Source organism: Cicer arietinum, chromosome 2, assembly GCF_000331145.2.
Source record: "Cicer arietinum cultivar CDC Frontier isolate Library 1 chromosome 2, Cicar.CDCFrontier_v2.0, whole genome shotgun sequence".
Taxonomy (NCBI): Eukaryota; Viridiplantae; Streptophyta; class Magnoliopsida; order Fabales; family Fabaceae; genus Cicer; species Cicer arietinum.
Window position 1 is genome coordinate 38,336,648 of NC_021161.2, and position 19,465 is coordinate 38,356,112.

General features: G+C 29.4%; 2 protein-coding genes across 4 annotated transcripts; one reads left to right on the top strand and one right to left on the bottom strand.

Moving 5' to 3' along the window:
* The first annotated feature begins 5,442 nt into the window (after window positions 1–5,442).
* On the top strand, window positions 5,443–12,628 carry LOC101507148 (membrane protein of ER body-like protein). Of its 3 annotated transcripts, none has more exons than XM_004490472.4 (9): window positions 5,443–6,029; window positions 6,591–6,680; window positions 7,263–7,892; window positions 8,313–8,489; window positions 8,637–8,930; window positions 9,388–9,840; window positions 10,153–10,383; window positions 11,271–11,332; window positions 11,922–12,628. In XM_004490472.4, exons 1-9 carry the CDS (start codon window positions 5,642–5,644, stop codon window positions 12,381–12,383), a joined length of 2,787 nt encoding a protein of 928 aa, XP_004490529.1. In that variant the 5' UTR covers window positions 5,443–5,641; the 3' UTR covers window positions 12,384–12,628. The 3 variants fall into 3 exon arrangements, with proteins under 3 accessions (XP_004490529.1, XP_004490530.1, XP_012568424.1); XM_004490473.4 differs by having other exon boundaries at window positions 5,444–6,029; window positions 8,640–8,930; XM_012712970.3 differs by lacking the exon at window positions 6,591–6,680 and having other exon boundaries at window positions 5,446–6,029.
* Window positions 12,629–14,251: 1,623 nt separating this feature from the next.
* Window positions 14,252–18,271, bottom strand: LOC101506811 (uncharacterized). The gene is made up of 8 exons (XM_004490471.4): window positions 17,914–18,271; window positions 16,733–16,880; window positions 16,429–16,579; window positions 16,127–16,252; window positions 15,944–16,024; window positions 15,585–15,777; window positions 15,235–15,505; window positions 14,252–14,799 (listed from the first exon to the last, which is right to left on the bottom strand). The coding sequence occupies exons 1-8, from the start codon at window positions 18,124–18,126 to the stop codon at window positions 14,534–14,536; spliced, it is 1,449 nt and encodes a 482-aa protein (XP_004490528.1). The 5' UTR covers window positions 18,127–18,271; the 3' UTR covers window positions 14,252–14,533.
* Between the last annotated feature and the right edge of the window lie 1,194 nt (window positions 18,272–19,465).

Below are 19,465 nucleotides of genomic sequence, written 5' to 3' on the forward strand. Positions count from 1 at the left end.
TATATATATATATATATATATATATATATATAAAACAAATCCTTAATTGTCATTATTGCGTGTACCACCTAACTTTAGATTTCTTCCTCATATCAAACAAAACAAAACTTTAGATTTCGTCCTATTCTATCAAAAATAACCAACCACATATTATATTTTGTTATTTTGACTAAGAAATATATTAAATCATTTTAATTAGGAGAATATATATATATATATATATATATCGAGCAACACAAATTCTAAATCACTAAAATAATGATAAATTCATAATATTTATGTTAGTAGTATAAAAATGTCTACATAGATAATAAAATAAAAATATTTAAAATATGTATGTATTCGCATCTATAATACTACAATACTAAAATTATTAATTAAATATATAAAAGATTAAAATTTATCGATTTGAATCCAACGAAATTATAATAAAATAATACTGCATCAAAACGAGAAACAAAGTAACGTCATATTTAGATGATAAAATTATAAATAAAATACAAAACAAAAGTTAAATATATAAAAATTATTTATTTAAATTAAAATAGAGAAAAATATATATAGAATTAAACTATGATATCAGAAGACCTTAAATTACTTCTTTTTTAAAAGATGAAGAAGAAAAAAGACTAGATATTTTACATTCGATTGCTACCTGTCTAATTTTTAAAAATAAAGAACAAAAATGAATTGTGTGATGTATTAATTTAAATTTTATTAACTTAATTAGAAATTGTCTGAATCTAAAGGGTGGCATTTAGTATGGAAAGTTACAAATAATGTATTTAATTTTTACACCTCCGCAATTTAATTAATTCACTTCTCACCTATTGGTGTATATATGAAAGTGGAGCATGTTGTTTCCGTTTTTATTTTTGGTGCAAAATTTTCCCACTATGTTATTAATGGATAGTACAAGTGATTTTAGTTTTACAATTATGAATTTGGTTTGAAGATGAAGATGAAATTAAAAAGAAAAATAAAGTTTTAAATTTTTGTAAATCAGAAATATAAAAAAATTACATTAAAAATAAAAAATGCAATTAAAAAAATGATGAAATTATTGACATCATAAAAATGTCAAAACTTTAAAATGAAAAATGAAAAAATTATAACTTTGTATATTTGACTCCAATAAAAAGAAAAATAAAAAAGTTAAATGTTATATAAAAGATAAATTAAAATAAAGATGCATCCTGAGTATAAACTAATTGTAATCAATGTAATTGTTTTTTCAATTACTATTTATAATATTTCCAAAATATTTTATTTTATTTTACATTCATAACATTAAAAAAGAGTAGTACATAAAATTACATAAGTTGATTTGTTTATCTAATCAATAGTTCTTTACACCAGTCAATTTTCAGCTAGGCACGGTGGCTAACAAAAATGATAAATTTCATAATTAACATATAAAACAATTAATATCTTTTCAAAAGTTGAAATTCCAATTGATTAAATAACGAAAATCTACAAAGAAAACAACCCAACATATACTTCATCTTTAGTATCAACTACAACCCAACATATACCTCATCTTTAGTATCAACTACTCAATCCGTTTGTTTAAGATTTTATTAAAATAATTTTGACTTTATATTTTTAAAATCATTTTCATAAAAATTTATTTAAAAAAAATAATAATTTTAACATTCAACAACTTAAATGCTCATTATTAAATATTTAATATGATAAAAATCACATTTTTGTAAAAAATTGAATCTTTCAAAAATAATTTTTATGAAGAATTTTTTAAAATAGTTTTTCATTTTCATCATTTTTTAAAATTTTGTTATCCAAAAAAATTATAAAAAATAAATTATATACTCAAAATCATATTTTAAAATAAATTATTTAAACAAATTTTTCATTTGAAATTTTATTTTTTAAAATACTATAAAAATAATTTTTTTAAAATCTTAAACTTATTATATTTATTAAATCAATAGTTAAAAAAGTAACTTGACCTTGGTGAACAAGTTTTATACTTTCCCGTATTAAATGCCATAATCTAAATTAAAAATCCAAACCAACGGTTCAGGTTTGAGGAGCAGGATCTTATCCATACTCAAATAATATGTCCCTCCACTTAAAATAATTTTTATTTTAAAAATACGTTAAACTTAGCTCGTGGACCGCATGAACCCCACTACATCCTTAAATTACTTATTTTATTTTTTATTGTACTTTGAATTATTTTTTAATAGACTTACTTTAATATTTCTAGCTGGACTCACACTTCTACCAAATTAAAGTTTGTGTCGCAGTATTTTAATGTAATTGATTAAAGCAAGATTCTTTATTTTTATTTGCTTATGAAACAAGAAAAAAAAACATAATTATCATTTTCTTAAAATAATCAATAACCCAATATTGTGTTTTTCTTTTTTTTTAAGAATTACACTAATATCTGTTTTGAAGGTTTTTGTTGGGATGTTTTGTTGTTTTCTAGATAAACGGTAGTTGTAATTATCTTGATTTTATTTATTTACATTATCTTGAATTTTCTTGGGTGTATGTGATTCAACGGTCAAATGTGATCGTGCAACTAGTATATTACATTTTGGAAGTTAGTACAGTAGAATAGAACGATAAAAACGTGGGATTTGCTTTATGTTTTATGTTTTTCTATGCAGTGAGTTTTCAGTGTTCCACAATAGAATAAGAAATAAAAATCATTCAATATTCTAAGTTTAGAAATAATAGTTTTATTCTTTTTGCTTTTATGATAATTATAATTTGATTCATCTTGATTTAATATAAAATATATATTAATTATTATTTTTAATCAAATTTAATATTATTTTAATTATAAAAATAAAAACAATCATTAACATTTTATTTAAAATAAGATGTATATAATTATTTAAATTTTAAATAATTTTTAAAAATTGGTCAATGATGGACCATGTTAAAATTTGTATATTATATTTGTATTTTCATAGAGTTAGAATTATCTTCATTTTTCATCTTTTTCATTTCTTTCATTATTATAATTTTATATATATTTACACATTTTTAAAACACATGACAAAGATTAAATATTTATTGAGTTTATACAACAACAAAAAACTATTCTTTTTATTTTTACAAAACTGAAATACTTATTATTAAAAGTATAAAATCGTTAAAGTCTATAAGTATAAACTACTTATTATTAAAAGTATCAACTATAAAAAGACTATGAGCACCCATGCTTAAGCATGTTAATGAGTTACCCCACCAATATTAAAATTGAAAGCAAAATCTTTATTTTTATATTGATCCATGACTAAGATAGGAGTTTAACACACATCTACAATATGTGTCATATTTCTTTTTTAATTACATTCCAAATAATCTAAATACTAGTAAATCAAATAACCTGAATTTTTTATCTTGAATTTTTGTTGGTATCAAATAAAGTCTTGAATTGATATTATAAATTACGCATACACTCGTCTAACTTTGACAATTTTCTATAATTATTGTTATAAAATATTAAGATATAACTGAAATATCGTAACAAGCTGACTATTGAAACTATTTTAAATGTAAAAGAAGTTAAAATTCATTCACTATATAAATAAATTTTTATTACCTTATTATTAAGATTATACACGTGTTTAAATTGTTGTAGAGAAAAATAAAAAATAAGCCATTTATAATATTTGATTAATATTTTCTGAAGGATTAGTATGGCAAACATATTATTGCAATATTGATAGTTTTAAAGGATAACAAAATCTTTCAATTGAACTAATTGTTGTTGAAATTGAGATAACTGACGTGCTAACACAATGTAACTTAAATGACCAAATCAAAATCAACTAAATTTAAATGACTTAAGCAAGAATTGAGTTAAACTTAAAGGATATGCGTATTTTTGCTACTAATTATTTTGACAAGATTCATACAACTAATGGCTTTTAAAAAAACTCATCTAAAGTGAACAATTTAATTTAGAAAGTAAAATGAGTAATGTCAACCATTAATAATATCAACCATTAATTCATTCACTTTACCAACTTTTTAAGAAGTCAAATACAAAAAAAAAAATAAAAAAAATAAAAAATTAATGTATTCCTTAAAACACAATATTACCTGCATTGATCAGAGCTTGACTTAATGTCAAAACTAATAAAGTTAGAGTTTTAGGTCTTCAAAAATAAATAATTTTTTAAGTATATTTTAGACCTCAAGAAAATAAATATACATAGGTAGTACAATAAATTAAAGGCCTCACAATTATTATAAAAAAATATTGTCATATTTAATTAAAATACTTATTAGGCTTCAATAAGTGTTGAGTGACTCTTTACATTCATCAATTAAATAATGAATGTACTACTTCAAAAATGTTTACATGTATTTTTGTTGTTATGATTACTATTTTTCTTGTAAAATTACTATTTTCACCGGATAATTTGAGCATACATACTATTCTTAAGTTATCTCTTTAATCGCATATTTTTAACATAAATTATGATAAATATTTGATTCAATTACACTCTTGTATTTATTTTTATTTCGTTTACAAATTTCTTTCCATTTTAAAAATATTTTTATTTTTGATCATTCGCTCGAATTTTAAAATCAAACAATAGTAATATGAATATCCTTTTTATTTGCGGTATAAAACTTGTTGATATATAATAATTCAAAGTGATTTCTTTTTATTTAAGGATGAAACGAAAAAAAATCTTATACATAGTTGTAATATTTTAAGTTTATATTTAAGACATAATATATATTCTAATAATATTCATTTGTCAATTGACCTAATTTTAGAATAACGATTTAAGTGATTTTGTTATATATGAAATTAATTAAATTAAAAAAAAGAATTTCAAATGAAGAGAATTTCACCTAGTGAATAAATACTTGATAATTGTTATCACATTGATTTATTAGAATCACACTTGAAACACCTTATAAAATATAGGCTTAATTGCAATTTTGGTCATCCTATTTTAGCTGAATCGTGAAAGTAGTTCATCTATTTTGTTTCTCCCCAGTTTTGGTCCTCTAAACAGAATTTTGGTCTAAAATTTGATTAAATTTCATTTTTTAAAGCCGTACTACACCATTTATAATCGTATATTTCAAGTACAATTGTTGCAAATAAGATCTTGAGGCATGGTGTGACTTAAATAAATGAAAAAAAAATAAATTTTCATGAAGTTTTGGACCAAAATTTTGCTTGGGAGACCAAAACTGGAGAGAAACAAAATGAGAGGACTATTTTCACGATTTAGCTAAAATAGGGAGACCAAAACTGCAATTAAGCCTAAAATATACAAATTGTAGTTTATGTAAACAAGATATCATTGGGATCCTACAATAAATACACATAACGAAAATAGGTGACAAAAATTGAAATTGATTAAGGCCAAGTATATTTTTAATAAAAAATAATACTTTTCAAATGTGGCAATTAAGAAACCCATGTGATTTTCTTAGAAAAATCATATGCCCCATCCCTCTACATGCTTAACTAAAACATGAGTAGGTGTAAGATATCATTTAATGCAAAATCTTAAAATGGCAACATAACATCATTAAATTCAACACCTAATGTCTCTGCCTCTCCTTAAAAAACCCAATCTTGTCACAGTTTTCTTGTTGTCTCTGTCTTTGTGGGTAAGCTTGCACATCAATGGACCAACAAGATCAATTGTTGATAGTTCATGATAATAATAGTGAAGATGAAGAAGTTGAAGATTTTGCTTTGAAAAGAACACTGCCACATGTCAACAACAACAACCTTGTTGCAGATGTGGTTGGCAATGGTTTTAATGGTCATAGCAATGGAGATTCAACAATTGTTGACACCAACCCAGATGGATTTTCTTTGCATAAAGAGGATGAAGTTGAAGAGAATGGAATTGTTGGTGAATATAACAGTGATGATGGTAAAGAAGATTTTGAAGTAGCTGAGTTTGTAGAAGAACCAACAAATGGAGAAGCCATAACTAGTGCTACTGTTGATGCTGATATATTTCACAATAATAATAACAAAAGTGTTCACTTCGACAACCAACAAGGTACATCGCTATCTTAATTGAGGGGATTAACAAAAGATAATAATAATCTTTTGTTTTTTTTACTTTTTTTTATGCACATGTTATAATATTAAATCACTGTTACTATGTGTTTCTTTTTTTGTATTATTTTAATACCAATGTTTTTCTTCAAATTTAAGTTCTCAGTTTAGTGTTAATTGTTTGTGACATGCATTAGTACTAGTTTAATTTTTCTAATTTCCCAAGTTCTGGATTTTTTTGAGCTATTAGATTAACAATAATCTGTCTATGTGTAGTTAAAGACATATTCCTAGATCTATAATGGTGTTCATGACCCACAAATTATGTTGGATAGCTTTATTTATTTATTTGAGTATCACTGACTTTATGAATTATGAATGAAAATGATTTTTAAGATAAGTAAATTAATTAACTGGAACTAACCCCAAAAAAAAATATGACAGATATGTTCTGTTAATGACATCTATTAGACTGAGATTTTCTTTGTTAATAAAAGTTATGGGAATTAGCTTTTTCCTTTCTGATTTTTGGTAAATATGTCATCACTTTTTATGGCTGAAGGAGTGTGGAAATGTCACCATTGCACATGGACCAAGCGATTTGACAATCCTTTGATTCAACATGGACCTTGTTTTGTTTGGTATACAAAAGGTCAGTCAGTAGATGCCAAGATTTCAGAAGCACACAATTTCGGTTCCGACCAGCATAGTCGAATAATCTTTCAATAAGGATGGATTCTGAAGTTACTTCTATTGTTAATTTGATGGATGATATTTGTGACAGTTAGTTTTCCATAGTTGGCTTTAAAAATTTGTTTTTGGTAGTAAGCTTATACATAAACTGTTGTTCTACGCAAAAACGCTTGGATGAGATGAATCGAGTCTTTTCAGCTTTATCAGAGGTTCTGGATTCGAATCTAGCCATGGAAATGTAGCAACATTAAAGCTCTTGAGCGCGAGTTTTGTTGCTCCAAGTATCGTGGGGTTATCTATAATAGCCATATCTTTGATACTCAATATGGATATCTATAATAAAAAGTACTACATTCGCTATGTAGTCGGAGATGTAAGCACAATTGACCGAATTTCACGATCAAATTCCATGTGTTCTTTGTTTGGATCTTTCGTATCTGTTTTCTTTTGAACTCGGGTTCTTGTTATAACTATTTTCATGTTCATGAACATCTTTTGTAAAAATTTGGAATTGAAATTGAGATTTGTTTCATTCTTGCAGGCAATGAAGTTAATGGACTTAATGAAGTTCAAAATGGTGATGTTACCATGTCCAAGGAGAGTAAATTTGATGAACAAGTGGAAAAGTCATCTACTCTTAATAGTGTATCCGGCGAAGTCGGCAACCGATGTATGACAACCGAGGATGACAAAGTTCCTTCGGATTCGGAATTATCTGCTTTACATAATTCACCAGAGATACAAGCTGCTACACCTGCTGTCAATTTTCATGAAGAAACTAAAAATGAAAGTAATAACTTGATAAAAGAAATTGAGCAGCAAGAAGAGAAAGAGTTTGATGTTGAGTTAATATTGTCAAAACAAGACACACATGATTTGTTCTGTCCTAATTGCAAATCTTGCATTACTAAAAGGGTTATCCTCAAGAAAAGAAAAAGGAATGTTCATGTGTTAGACAACAAAGCAAAACGCGATAAGTTTGACAATGTGATTAATAGTACTATTACAAATGAAGTCAATCAAAGTGATTATGAAAATGTTACATCAGAAATTATTACTTTGGATCCATCTCCTCCTCTTGCTGCTGATGATGTTGATGTTTATGATCATCCTGAGAAAGAAGTAGAAGTATTCAGATGTTTATCATGTCTTAGCATCTTTATTCCTAGTGGTAAGTGGATTATTTTTAATTTGATGCAAAAAAAATGTGGTATTTGATTTTATGTTTTGTTCATTTTTGTTTGGGTAGAGGAGTAATAACTAAAGGGAAGGCTAACTTCCTTTCCAAGGTTTGGTGACTAAAAAAAGCAATTTCAAGAAAGAATATCACATTTAAAGAGATGTGTTATGATTTTAAGACTATGAAAACAAAAACATTTATTCTTGCTGAGGTGTTGGACATTTGTACGCGCGCTAACTCATTCTAGAAAACAGTTGTTGAATGAAATTCATGTGGATCCCACTTTCTATTTGTTGGGGGACTTAGCGGGACCTACATGAATTTCGCTCAGTAATAGCGTATTGAAATGAGTGTGTTCGAGAGTGTTTGTTGCAGACATTTTTCTCTCAACTCATGCATTAATTTCCACAGGAAAAGGTTTCAATCTGTTCCGCAATTTCGGTGGTGGCAGCAAGCATGAAACTTCACAAAATTCTTCAAGTATAACTGCAAGCAGTATGCAAAATCCTTCAAATACACAAGGCTCCAATGCAAATTGGTTCATCTCTTTATTTACTTCAAATAAGAGAAAAACAGCTACTGAGCAAGGTTTTAGTCAATTTCATCAACACTGTATTTTTTTGGTAATGAAATATTTGTGTTGTAGCACCGACACTTCTGATCGAAGGCGTGTCCCGTGCCCGACACTGATACGATACTGGCGCATAATTTAATAACCTGTTTTTCTCTATATAGCAGGTGATCCTTCTGAACAGCATCAGTCAACGATTACTTCAACTGTACTGTCCACCCCTGATATTCATGAACCACAAGGCCCACTTGCTAATGCAGCTCAAACTGAGAATGCAAAACCGCTGCCAGACATTAATCATGGACATGAGAGGATGAATTCTCCAATTTCTTCAAATGGGGGACAGAATGTTGAGCATGATTTCATTGAGTTTTTAGCAAAAGAACAGTCACTGACCGAGAAACCGAGGACCGATGACGGAGAGAAAAATAAGACTTCAGTGCATACAGTAAAGACAAGTATGCTTGAGATTTAAGATATGAAATTCTTTGGTTTTAATATCATTGTTTTTTTCAAAAAAAGAATCTAGCAAAATCATACCTATACCCAATTCAATTGAGCATAGTTTTGTCAATCGCTAATCGCAGAAAATAATAGTTTGTTCAAATTTTGCTATGCTACAGTACTGCAGCGCTGCTATAGCAGCTACTTGACAATATTTTATACTAAATAGCGAATTGCAAAACAATAGTGATTTGTTCAAATTCCATTATGCTATAACGCTATAGCTGTTGTTTGACAACATTGCTTGAGCATTAGAAATTTAGAATTGTAAAACCTGCATAATTGTCTCAGTTTCTTACTGAATTATTCATATGGATAATGTACATTTTCATATTATCCTATATTATTCATTACATTGATTCATTTTATTCGATGTGACGGAGCTCACTTCACTATTTCACTTTGATGCAGATAATGTTGAAGTTACGTCCTCAATGAACTTTTCTAATGGGACGGTATCCGAGTACAAGAGTGTTAAATCAGTAACTACTTCATCTAGTGAGACACATGTTAACTCTACAGAAACTACAAAAGGCACCGTTCCAAATCATTATGGGAAGAAACCTGAATTTCTTGTTCCTACAAGCACAACTGTAGGGTCTCTAATCATTGTGAATTCGTCGAAAGATGCAAACAAGACCCCCAAAACTGTTAAGAATAATGATTCATCTTTGATGCAAGGAGGAGCACAATCACCAGTTCAATCATTTGACAGCACAGTACTTGCAAATAATGTAACTAATATCAACCAAAGTTCTGTAATAGATGCTACATTTCCATCGAAAACGGATATTACACTGATTGAGAAAGTACGACAGGATATCGATGAGGAGATAAATCGTTTCGTTACAAAAGAAAATAAAGGTTGGTTATCAATTTACAAATATACTTACTTGCCTGCATCACTTACCGTTGTGGCGTATATTACTATTCTGGATAGAAGTCATGAATAAGAGAAAAGTGTAGAAAAGTAACATAGAAATTGTGATTGATAATGAGAATGTTGATTACATCAGGAGGTACAATGAGACTTATATAGACAATGAAAATAACTAACTTCTAACTAGTGTAACTGATTTGTAACTAACTTTTATATCACTTAATTCAAAGTGTCTTCTAACTAAAAATTTTACATGTTTTCTTTGTGTAATAAGTATAGTTGTTATTATGGTGAAGGTGATGTGATTGTTGTTGTTGATGGAGAAGAAATTGAATCCACAAGATTGCAGAGAGAAGATAACGTTCCAGTGGATGTTGATATTGTGACAGAATCACAAACTCTAGTAGTTATTGATGAAGAACCTCAAAAAAGGGAAATAATTAAAAGCATTGTGTATGGTGGTTTAGTTGAGTCAATAACAAGTCTAGGAATTGTGTCATCTGCAGCTAGTTCTGGTGCTACACCATGTAAGTCTTCTCTCTCTATCTCTAATAGTGAAGATCAGTTATTGATCAATACATTTGTCTCACTAGATTTGAGTTTTTTTTTTAGCAAATAGTATCTACAAGTACAAATTACACTATATGGAGAATTAAATTTAAAATTACACCAAGTTAGTAAATATTAAAATAAACCATTGAGTAAAAATATCTTGAGTTTGAATTCACCAACATTAATGATTAGATTCTTTGCTAATGGTCAAACAAAAAGAAAGCAATTTGTTGGATTTTAAAAATATTTGATGCTTTACACAACCAGGCATGCTTATTAGTCAAAGATTTTTATCTCAAACTTTCACGGTGTTTAAAGTAGTTTTTTTTTTCCTCTTAATACTTTGTCCAGGCTTTATTATTAGATTTTCTTAATTACTAGTATATGTCAGTTTTTTTAGGATTGTTTTTTTCCTTTTAATCCAAATCTCCCTCAATCCTCTCAATATCTTTTAATTTATGTTTTTTTTTTCAATTTTTTTCAGTTGGATTGAAAGTCTATATCACAAGGATCATGCATGTAAAGTTTTACACAAATCTAAAACTATTTGATATGATATTGAGATACATTAAACTTAACATCTTATATACTTTTATTGAACATCATTAATCTTCACGAGTTTCAACAACATATCAAATGATTTTAGATATGTATAAAATTTTACATACATGATTTATGTAATATAAATTTCCGATCCAACAAAAAAGAAAATAAAATTAAAAGAAACAAAAAAGATTGAGGGAGATTTGGACGAAGAGGATCCAAACTCATTACAAATCTGCATTTTTTTTATTTCTAATTTTAAAAGCTAAAATTTGGTTAGTAATATCTAGTTAATTCTCTGATCTGGTGTTTATTGCAGTGAATATTATTGTATTGGGATTTGCAAATCTGATTGGTGGACTTTTCATCCTTGGTCATAATGTGAGTTGGTTTCAACTTTCAATTTAATGCTCAAGGTCATAATTACTGTTTGTGTGATAGTGGCATCCTTTCTTCATATGTTTTTCATTCATGGAATAATAAATATATAGTTGAAATGTAATGTTTGCAAATAGTCTCATTATTAAGAGTTAAAGTAGGAATAACTAATATGATATGGTAGGTTGAAATTAAATATTAGCTGCTCTTGTAACCTATCTCTTTGAATAGCTTGGTGTTAGGGTTTTCTCTCATTGTAAAACCATACTAAAACCATTGCTTTATGCTAGGATTACTTATTTTTTATAGTCTAATTGATTCAACATAATCACCTTATATGATGAGTAGTATTTTTCTGAATGAATTTGACTTGTCTAGAATGAGCTCGTGCTTTAGAGAGTAAAGTAAGAAATCTGAACCATTCATAAAAAAAATAAACTGATGATATTTTAATAACTTTATGATTTTTCATACATGCACGTACTTCTGCATACAATATCAACAATTGATTTTCTCATCAACAGTCGAGATATCTTACTTTTTGTTGAACAAAATCTTAGTGAAGACTTTTGTTTTGGTCCTTTTTCTCCAGCTTAAAGACTTGAAAAATGATCACACTGGAGAGCAACAACTGCAAACAAATGTGCAAGATCGGTATCAAGAACTACTAGGACGCAGATCAAACTTCGTTTTTCACGCAGTCATAGCTCTTTTTTCATTCCTAATATTCGGTTCTGTCCCGCTTGTCATCTACGGCGTCTTGATTAACAAGAACTACTATGATGAAGTTAAGCTTGCAATAGTTGCAGCAACTTCTGTTGTATGCATTATTCTGCTTGCTATTGGGAAAGTGTACACTAGAAGGCCTCCTAAATCCTACATCAAAACTGTATTATACTATGTTGCAATAGCACTAGTAGCATCAGGAATATCTTACATAGCCGGCAAGCTCATCGAGGATCTTATCGCGAAACTCGGCCGCTCGGAGTCAGGTTTTTCTACCACCATGCCTATTTCAGACACAAGTATGGAAAAAACATGGATGTCTTACTGAAAAAGTTGAGAGAGTAGGAACTTTAGAAGAAGCTTGAGGTTTTCAGAGGGATCTTCATAGGTGCCTTATAGTTGTTGCAATCCATTAATATTAGTTAGGATATTTTAATATGTTAGTTGTTATTTTAAATTTCTATGTTCTTAGTATTTTTCTTAGGATGTTTTGAAATTATGTCACGTGAATGGATAGGATCTATTTAGAATAGTATATATAAGTATAATGTCTTTTTTTTTTTTTTTTTTTTTTTAATTAGAAAAATCAATGAATGAAGAATGTTTTTAATTTATCAAGATAGTTTTCTCTTTTGTTCTTCTCTTTTTTAGGTTAGAATCCTTTATTTTTTGTTCGTCTCTTCACAAAAGAATCTGACGGATCGTCAAAGGGAATCTTCGAAGGACCGTGGTTAGAACAAAAATACTTGTGGTATAAGAAACTATATTGGATTCTTGTCCGTCAAAAAGAGAAATAAGAAAAGAAACCATTCAATTACTCTCTTTTTTAATCGGTATGAATCAAACTTTATATTTTAGAGTTTACGATTATTTCACGTTGCAAACCGAGCACTTGCACTTGACATGGTGGTAACGGTTGGCTACTTTGAAAAAATGTATTTCAAAAAAAATAATTATAAAAATATTACGTTATTTTCATTGTTTTGTTTTTGAATATTTAGACAGATATTGGTGAGAAAAATGTTTCCATATACTGTGTGAATATTTGAAAACATGAAATAAATAAAAACTATTGTGTGGTATTTTTGTAATGAAGGTTAAATCTGAAAAGATGATTTAGATCTTTTGACAGTACTCTAGCTTCTTTGAGATCTCTTCTAAGTAGTCATTGAATAAAGATAGGTTTTATATTTGAGAGTGAAATGTGAAGATTTGAGATATTTTCAGACTTTTTTATTTAGAGATACATAAATAATAATAATAATAATAATAATAGTATTTTAAGAATAATATTATTTTATGATATTAATTTATTCTATATATTTATTTCTCTCCAAGATGATTCCAACCCAAAAATAAAAGACCAGAGAAATAGATATCCTATACATAGACACAGTAAAATCCTAAATAACTTTCATGATGTGAAGACATATGCTATTGCAGCCCATGAAATCTCAGCCACTTGGTTCCTTTGATTTAATATGCAAACTAAAATTCTCTAAGATGGACTTTACGGTATAACTGATTGTTGATTTTTTGAGTTAATCTACATCATTAGTTAAATTCAAAATTCTAAACTTACTAAAGAATACCTCAACAATCCAAACCTTATAGACCCTTCCAATTGGATGTCTTCAAGTACTTCCATAAGGGTCACAAATAGAGAAGGGATACACATTTGTAGTTGTATTGTTTTGAGAAATGGATATCTTTGCCTATTTGAAGTGGTGCACATTATACAACACCACCGAATTATGCTTTTAAATATAATTTCAAAAAATTAGTAAAGAAAAACATATATAATTATTAAAAAACTTATATTAACTCTCCATGTGCAAGAGCATTTGAGTATGCAACCCATTTACATAATTAGAGCATGCTTAGTAATTATTTTTTCACATCATTTTTTTTTTCTTTTTTCACCAACTCGAAACATTTTCTCGAAAAATTCTTCAATGAAATTTTGCGTTGAATTTTAAAAAATACAAAAGTAAGTTCGAACACTCAGTGTTGGCAAAAAAGATAATTAGTAATCACTACTTTTCCAATTATGCCTTTACTCCACACATTTGCCATCGCTTCATTAGCAATCCATGTGAAAAGCACAAACATATCACGCCACTGGATCCACCAAAAGGAAATGTCAAAATTAACAAACGTATCAAGAACAATACTCACATATTTCACACCATAAACTACAGCATCAAGATTGGAGAAATATATATATTTCACAACATATATAGACATAATGTAAGTTACCAGCATAAAGTATAGCTTAATACAAATTTATTGCCACCTGCAGAGTAAACATGCCTAAGATGCAGGTGACAAGGAAAAAAACAAATATGATACAAGATCACATAATGGTTACAGATCCCCTAAAAGTTCTCATAGCAGGTAAGGAGGACAGGACTAACACCACAACCAAGGAGACAAGCCAATAAGAAACCACACGGTTAGAACAAATTCAACAACACATTAGTTAGACCAGACATGAACCCGACCATGCCTGTTGCCTGTATAGATCTCATTGCGGTCTTCGTCATAGAAAAGAGCAGTAATGTCTTCCAAGGCTTCTGTTACAGTGCTCCTTATTCTGGAGGTCTGCTTTCGCTTCCTTGAATTACAACCACCACTACACTCGTCGCTGCAGTAGCATTCCTTTGCCACGGGAAAACTATTACTTGCCCTAATCTTTGCAAGACACTTACCAGTTAAAATGTTGCTGACATTGATCGATCCCGCTGCATTAAAAAAGCAGAAGTTGTTAGTAATCTAATGCATGCTCCATTACAACAAATGATACAAAACGAGCATGAACACATTGAAAATTATTATATTTTGCTACCCTGTTTTACGCTTTAGCTTGCGGAGTCAACATGTGAAGCACTTAGCTAAATCAACTTTCCAGTTCCATAATTAAACAACAGTTACAATATTGAGAATATATTATATATCTTAGAGTATCTGTGATTATAAGGTAAGAAACTAATCCAATGAGATAAACTAAAATACTCTAAGATATTTTCATAAATTCTAACAAACACCTTTCAAATTATCAATACCACCATACATCCATTCACACAAAGTGCATAACAAAGGAAGAGGAAACAAAATATAAATAATTGGGAAAAAAATAGTGCAGCAGCTTCTAGAGGGATACAAAAGAAAAGAAGTACCATTTCCTTCAGATACCGACTCATCAGCATCAGCCTTGCAGTATGATATAATGAGATCCTGGTCACTGGTAATATATATGTTATTTGTATTGCAGTCAGGATGCCACAGAAGGTGATCTTCAAAAGAAGTTACTAGTTCTCCACGGAAGTTCCACACAGCCACAGTTCTATTTCGAAATGTCAGGAATAATTGGTTCTCATATAGGAATATAAATGCAGATGGCGTCATAAATTCTGTTTTGCTAACTTCTGTAAGCTCAAAAGTCCGTACCTAAAGGTGTAAATAAAAGTAAGATATATTGATGTAGAATAATGTATATAACCTATGTATAAATGCAAAAATTACTTACATCAAGGATTTGGAGGTTCTCGTTTTCTTGCTTGACGAGAAGCTTTTCATTGAACTGTTCAATAAAATCCACCTTACTATTCCGATGAATAAGATGGTTGAAGGACTTCAAAACAGTACCATCTTCTATTGAAAGGATTTTTAGTGGGACATGACTGCTTGTTTTAGAATAAATCAACAACATGATCCCCGGACTGATAAAAAAAGTCATGTAAAAAGAGCAAAGTTGTGTAAGGTCACAATTATAAACTAAACAAATGAAAATAAATAAAGCTATAAAGCACTAAAACATGATGCAACATTCACATGGTAGTAGGTTGTATATTGGAAAGTAAAATTCACAAATACAAATGAAATTACCTGATCTTAATCTCTTGTACATTTTTATCTGCAACGGAATACAACATTGTATAGTTTTTCAAGTCAAACACCTTGTATATGCTATAGAGGGAAAAAAGAAAAGTATTAGTTTATCACCATAAAGAGTTTCTGAAATAATATAATTAAATTTTATACAAAATATTAGAACACTAAAATATTTACCTATCTTGTGCAGAGTACGTCAGTACCTTCCCATTTACATCATCAAACTCAACAAAACCTGGCCACTTCAAAGACTCAGATTCAAAAAGAGCAAATCCAGCATCAGGTTGAACCCTCCTTATATATCTGGAAAACAGAGATACTTTAGCATAGAACACAACAGCACAAAAATGGACAGGTAACTGTTGCAGTATTGCTCTCTACTTTTTTATTTTACTCTTTATGTGTGCTGTGTCTTTCTTTTGTTGAGCATGGAAAACAATGGTAGTAGAAGTTAAAAAAACTAATAGAGGTACACTTACTCGATCCTGGTACTTCTGCATTTCAAAGAACTGTAACTGTCAGACGCGTAGACAGAAACTGTGATAAGTGAGTCATTATTTTTATTATAAAACAAACTTCTTATAACTTCATCGGGACTGACATTCAAGAAGCATATCCTTTCATTGGTCTCTGCAGCAAACAATCAAAACATGTAACAAACCATGAATCTACTAATATGTCATTTTCAAGAAGAATAGGACTGAACAGAATATTCTGATAATATTTCATAATAAGTTATTATAGAAGAATTGTAAAATGCCAATAACAAGGTTCTAGTACTACCTCGGTTAAATGCTGCACACACACCAGATTGTGCAAGGGCAAAAACAATGTCCTGAGCCGCTACAATTTCGATAATCTTCGACCTCTTTCTCAAAAATGGTAATATGACGGAAGAAGGACCTTTTGGATCATATGTATCATATTCTTCCTATAAATAGATCATTCAGACATAAGTAGGGGAAATAGGCCCAGTAAAGCAAAGTACACATCTTTATAATAGTGTGGTTTCGAATGCTGTATTACACCTATGAGGAATATGCAACAAAATAAAATAACAACCATTGAATGATTTGTAGCATAGTTACAGAATTTACCAATGATCCTAGGGAATCACAAATCGGTTTACAAGTACCGGTTTGTGGTACTTTATCGAATTGGTTCGTCAAAATTCGCGTATAATTCGTATAACTCTGCTTACCAAAAAGGGAAAGACATTCCTCCGTTTAATTGAGAATATAATATCTCAATAATAACTGGTAATAAAACAAATTGGGACTTCTGCTTCCTCTCTATGTTTTCTTTTACTCAATTCCTCAATAATTTTTTACTCAACTCCTCTCTATGTTTGTCAAAGTTAATTTTCATTGATGAAATTAATATTTTTCATAATTTATTTTGTTGATTTTTAATTAAATAAATCTTTTTATTCATAGTACACCAACTAATATATTAGAACATACCACAAACTGAAATAGCACACCGACTATGTATTAGAACATACCCCGCGTACTTAATACTTCGAAGGTTGCATACCACATTGTGATTAAATTAACGCATAAAACCCCAACAAATGCAGCCAATCACACCACAACAAATTATGTCACTAACAGAAAAACCTCAAAAATAATCATAGACCGCAATTTACAACCACATGCTAACAGTATATAAAGGAATAAGCATGTAGCAAGCTCAGATTACTTCTTTAACATATACAAAATCATATACCAATAGCATACCATTACCCAAACAATCAAAACCCAGAACCCTCTACAAGCAAGTGAAATCATAATTCAAATTTCTTCTAGGGCAACATAACATAGATTTATCATAATTAAAAATATAAAGATGGCGTCTTAACACTAAACAGTCAAACCCTAACCAAAAAATTACAAATAAATTACAAATAAAATTGAAAAGCAGAAAATGAAAAATCAAAGAATTTTATGGAAACAAAATGGAACCTGCAAACGGATATTGCGGAATCGTTCCTGAGCATCAATGATACTAAAACCTCGAATACTTTTGGTACAAATTTCACGCCGTTGAAGCTTCCTAACACTGTTGATAAACCCATCACCAGCACCACCACGGCGAGGGTTCTTTTTCGCCACCACACGGCGGCCACAACAAGGTCTCGGACTTACGGTGATTCTCCTCCCACCACTACCTTCCATTTCTCAGGCTAACTCCTTCCCGAAAACGACGAAGGAGCCACCACTCAAAATTCACCTTTATAAAAACCCTAAAATTTCAATTCTAGTTCTCAAATTTGGATCTAGTATTCAAATTTTTGGTGGGAGAAAATGAAATTTAAAAAAAAAAAAAAAGAAAAATAAAAGAGAAGGAAAATCAAAATGAAATGGAGAAATGTGAAGTGTGTGTGCAGTGAAAGTGAATTATGAGAAATTGTATTGAAAAAGTGTTTAATAGAAGACACTGTTATTGTTTAATTTGCTATTGCCAACCTGTTGAACTATGTTGACGTCATCCTGAGCTATTTTTCGGGCCTGGGCCCACCTTGTTTTACATGTACGTCTCAGCACCAATATATGTCAATTCGAATTTGTTTTGGACTTTGGATTGGATGGGTACACCTATTATGGGTCAAGATTAGGATAAGTTTATTGATTCATGATTTGCTTCGATTTCAAGTTAAGAATATTAGGAGTGCTTCTTGGTATGAATTGTTGATTTTTAGAAGAGGTGTTTTTTTTCCTTTCATTTTTCTTGTGTATGTTAGTTCTTGTTCTGTTAGGAATCTCTCTCTTTCAAAACAGATTGTCTACCTTTAGTGATCAGTGACTTTAGTATATTTTAGAGTACAATTGGTGATTAAAATAATTGATAAAAACTATTTAGATTAAAGAGAATAATTGATTAAGAGAGACAGATAAAAAGTCACTAACGGTAGAGAATTCTAACTCCTCTCTCTTCTAGCAGGACGACTTTTCATTTTTTCAAGGTACAGTGAGAATAGAGTTAGAAATCAAAATAAGTCAATTGATGATGGTAAGGATCAACAAAATCGCATCTCCTTCAAGAGAAAAAATATATTTTCAAATAAAACTTTGATAAATTTTTCTTTGAAGATGGTAACCCACAAGCCAATGTTTCATATTGATCAATTGATTTTGGTGGGTTTGAGTGATCCTTGGTGGTTAAATTTCTAGGAAAAATTATGGGTTTTAACCGTGTGAAGGAAATATTATCAAAGTTGAGAAACTCATTGTTGGCTTTCAAATAATAAACATTGGGAATGAATTCTTCATGGTGAAGTTCAATCATTTTGGGGATCGTGAAACGACTATCGATGGAGGGCCTTAGAGTATTTTTTATCACTACCTAATAGTGGAACAATGGTCAGGTGAATTTGTTTCACCTACGACCAAGATCGACAATATGACGGTTTGGATATGTATTTCATATGTGAATCTTCTTTACATGAAAGTGTGTACATGGTGTTAACTGGAAGGTATGGAAACCAGTCAAGGTGGATTGCAATGACATCGGAAG

What these genes read in the sequence shown, in the direction of transcription:
- LOC101507148 (XM_004490472.4), top strand. Translation starts at nt 5,642, where the DNA reads ATGGACCAACAAGATCAATTGTTGATAGTTCATGATAATAATAGTGAA. An exon ending in TTTTGTTTGGTATACAAAAG is followed by an intron (nt 6,681 to 7,262) that starts GTCAGTCAGTAG and finishes TCATTCTTGCAG; the next exon opens with GCAATGAAGTTAATGGACTT. An exon ending in CGTTACAAAAGAAAATAAAG is followed by an intron (nt 9,841 to 10,152) that starts GTTGGTTATCAA and finishes ATTATGGTGAAG; the next exon opens with GTGATGTGATTGTTGTTGTT.
- LOC101506811 (XM_004490471.4), bottom strand. Translation starts at nt 18,126, where the DNA reads ATGGAAGGTAGTGGTGGGAGGAGAATCACCGTAAGTCCGAGACCTTGT. An exon ending in AGAACCTCCAAATCCTTGAT is followed by an intron (nt 15,506 to 15,584) that starts GTAAGTAATTTT and finishes TTACACCTTTAG; the next exon opens with GTACGGACTTTTGAGCTTAC. An exon ending in GTCGGTATCTGAAGGAAATG is followed by an intron (nt 14,800 to 15,234) that starts GTACTTCTTTTC and finishes TTTTTAATGCAG; the next exon opens with CGGGATCGATCAATGTCAGC.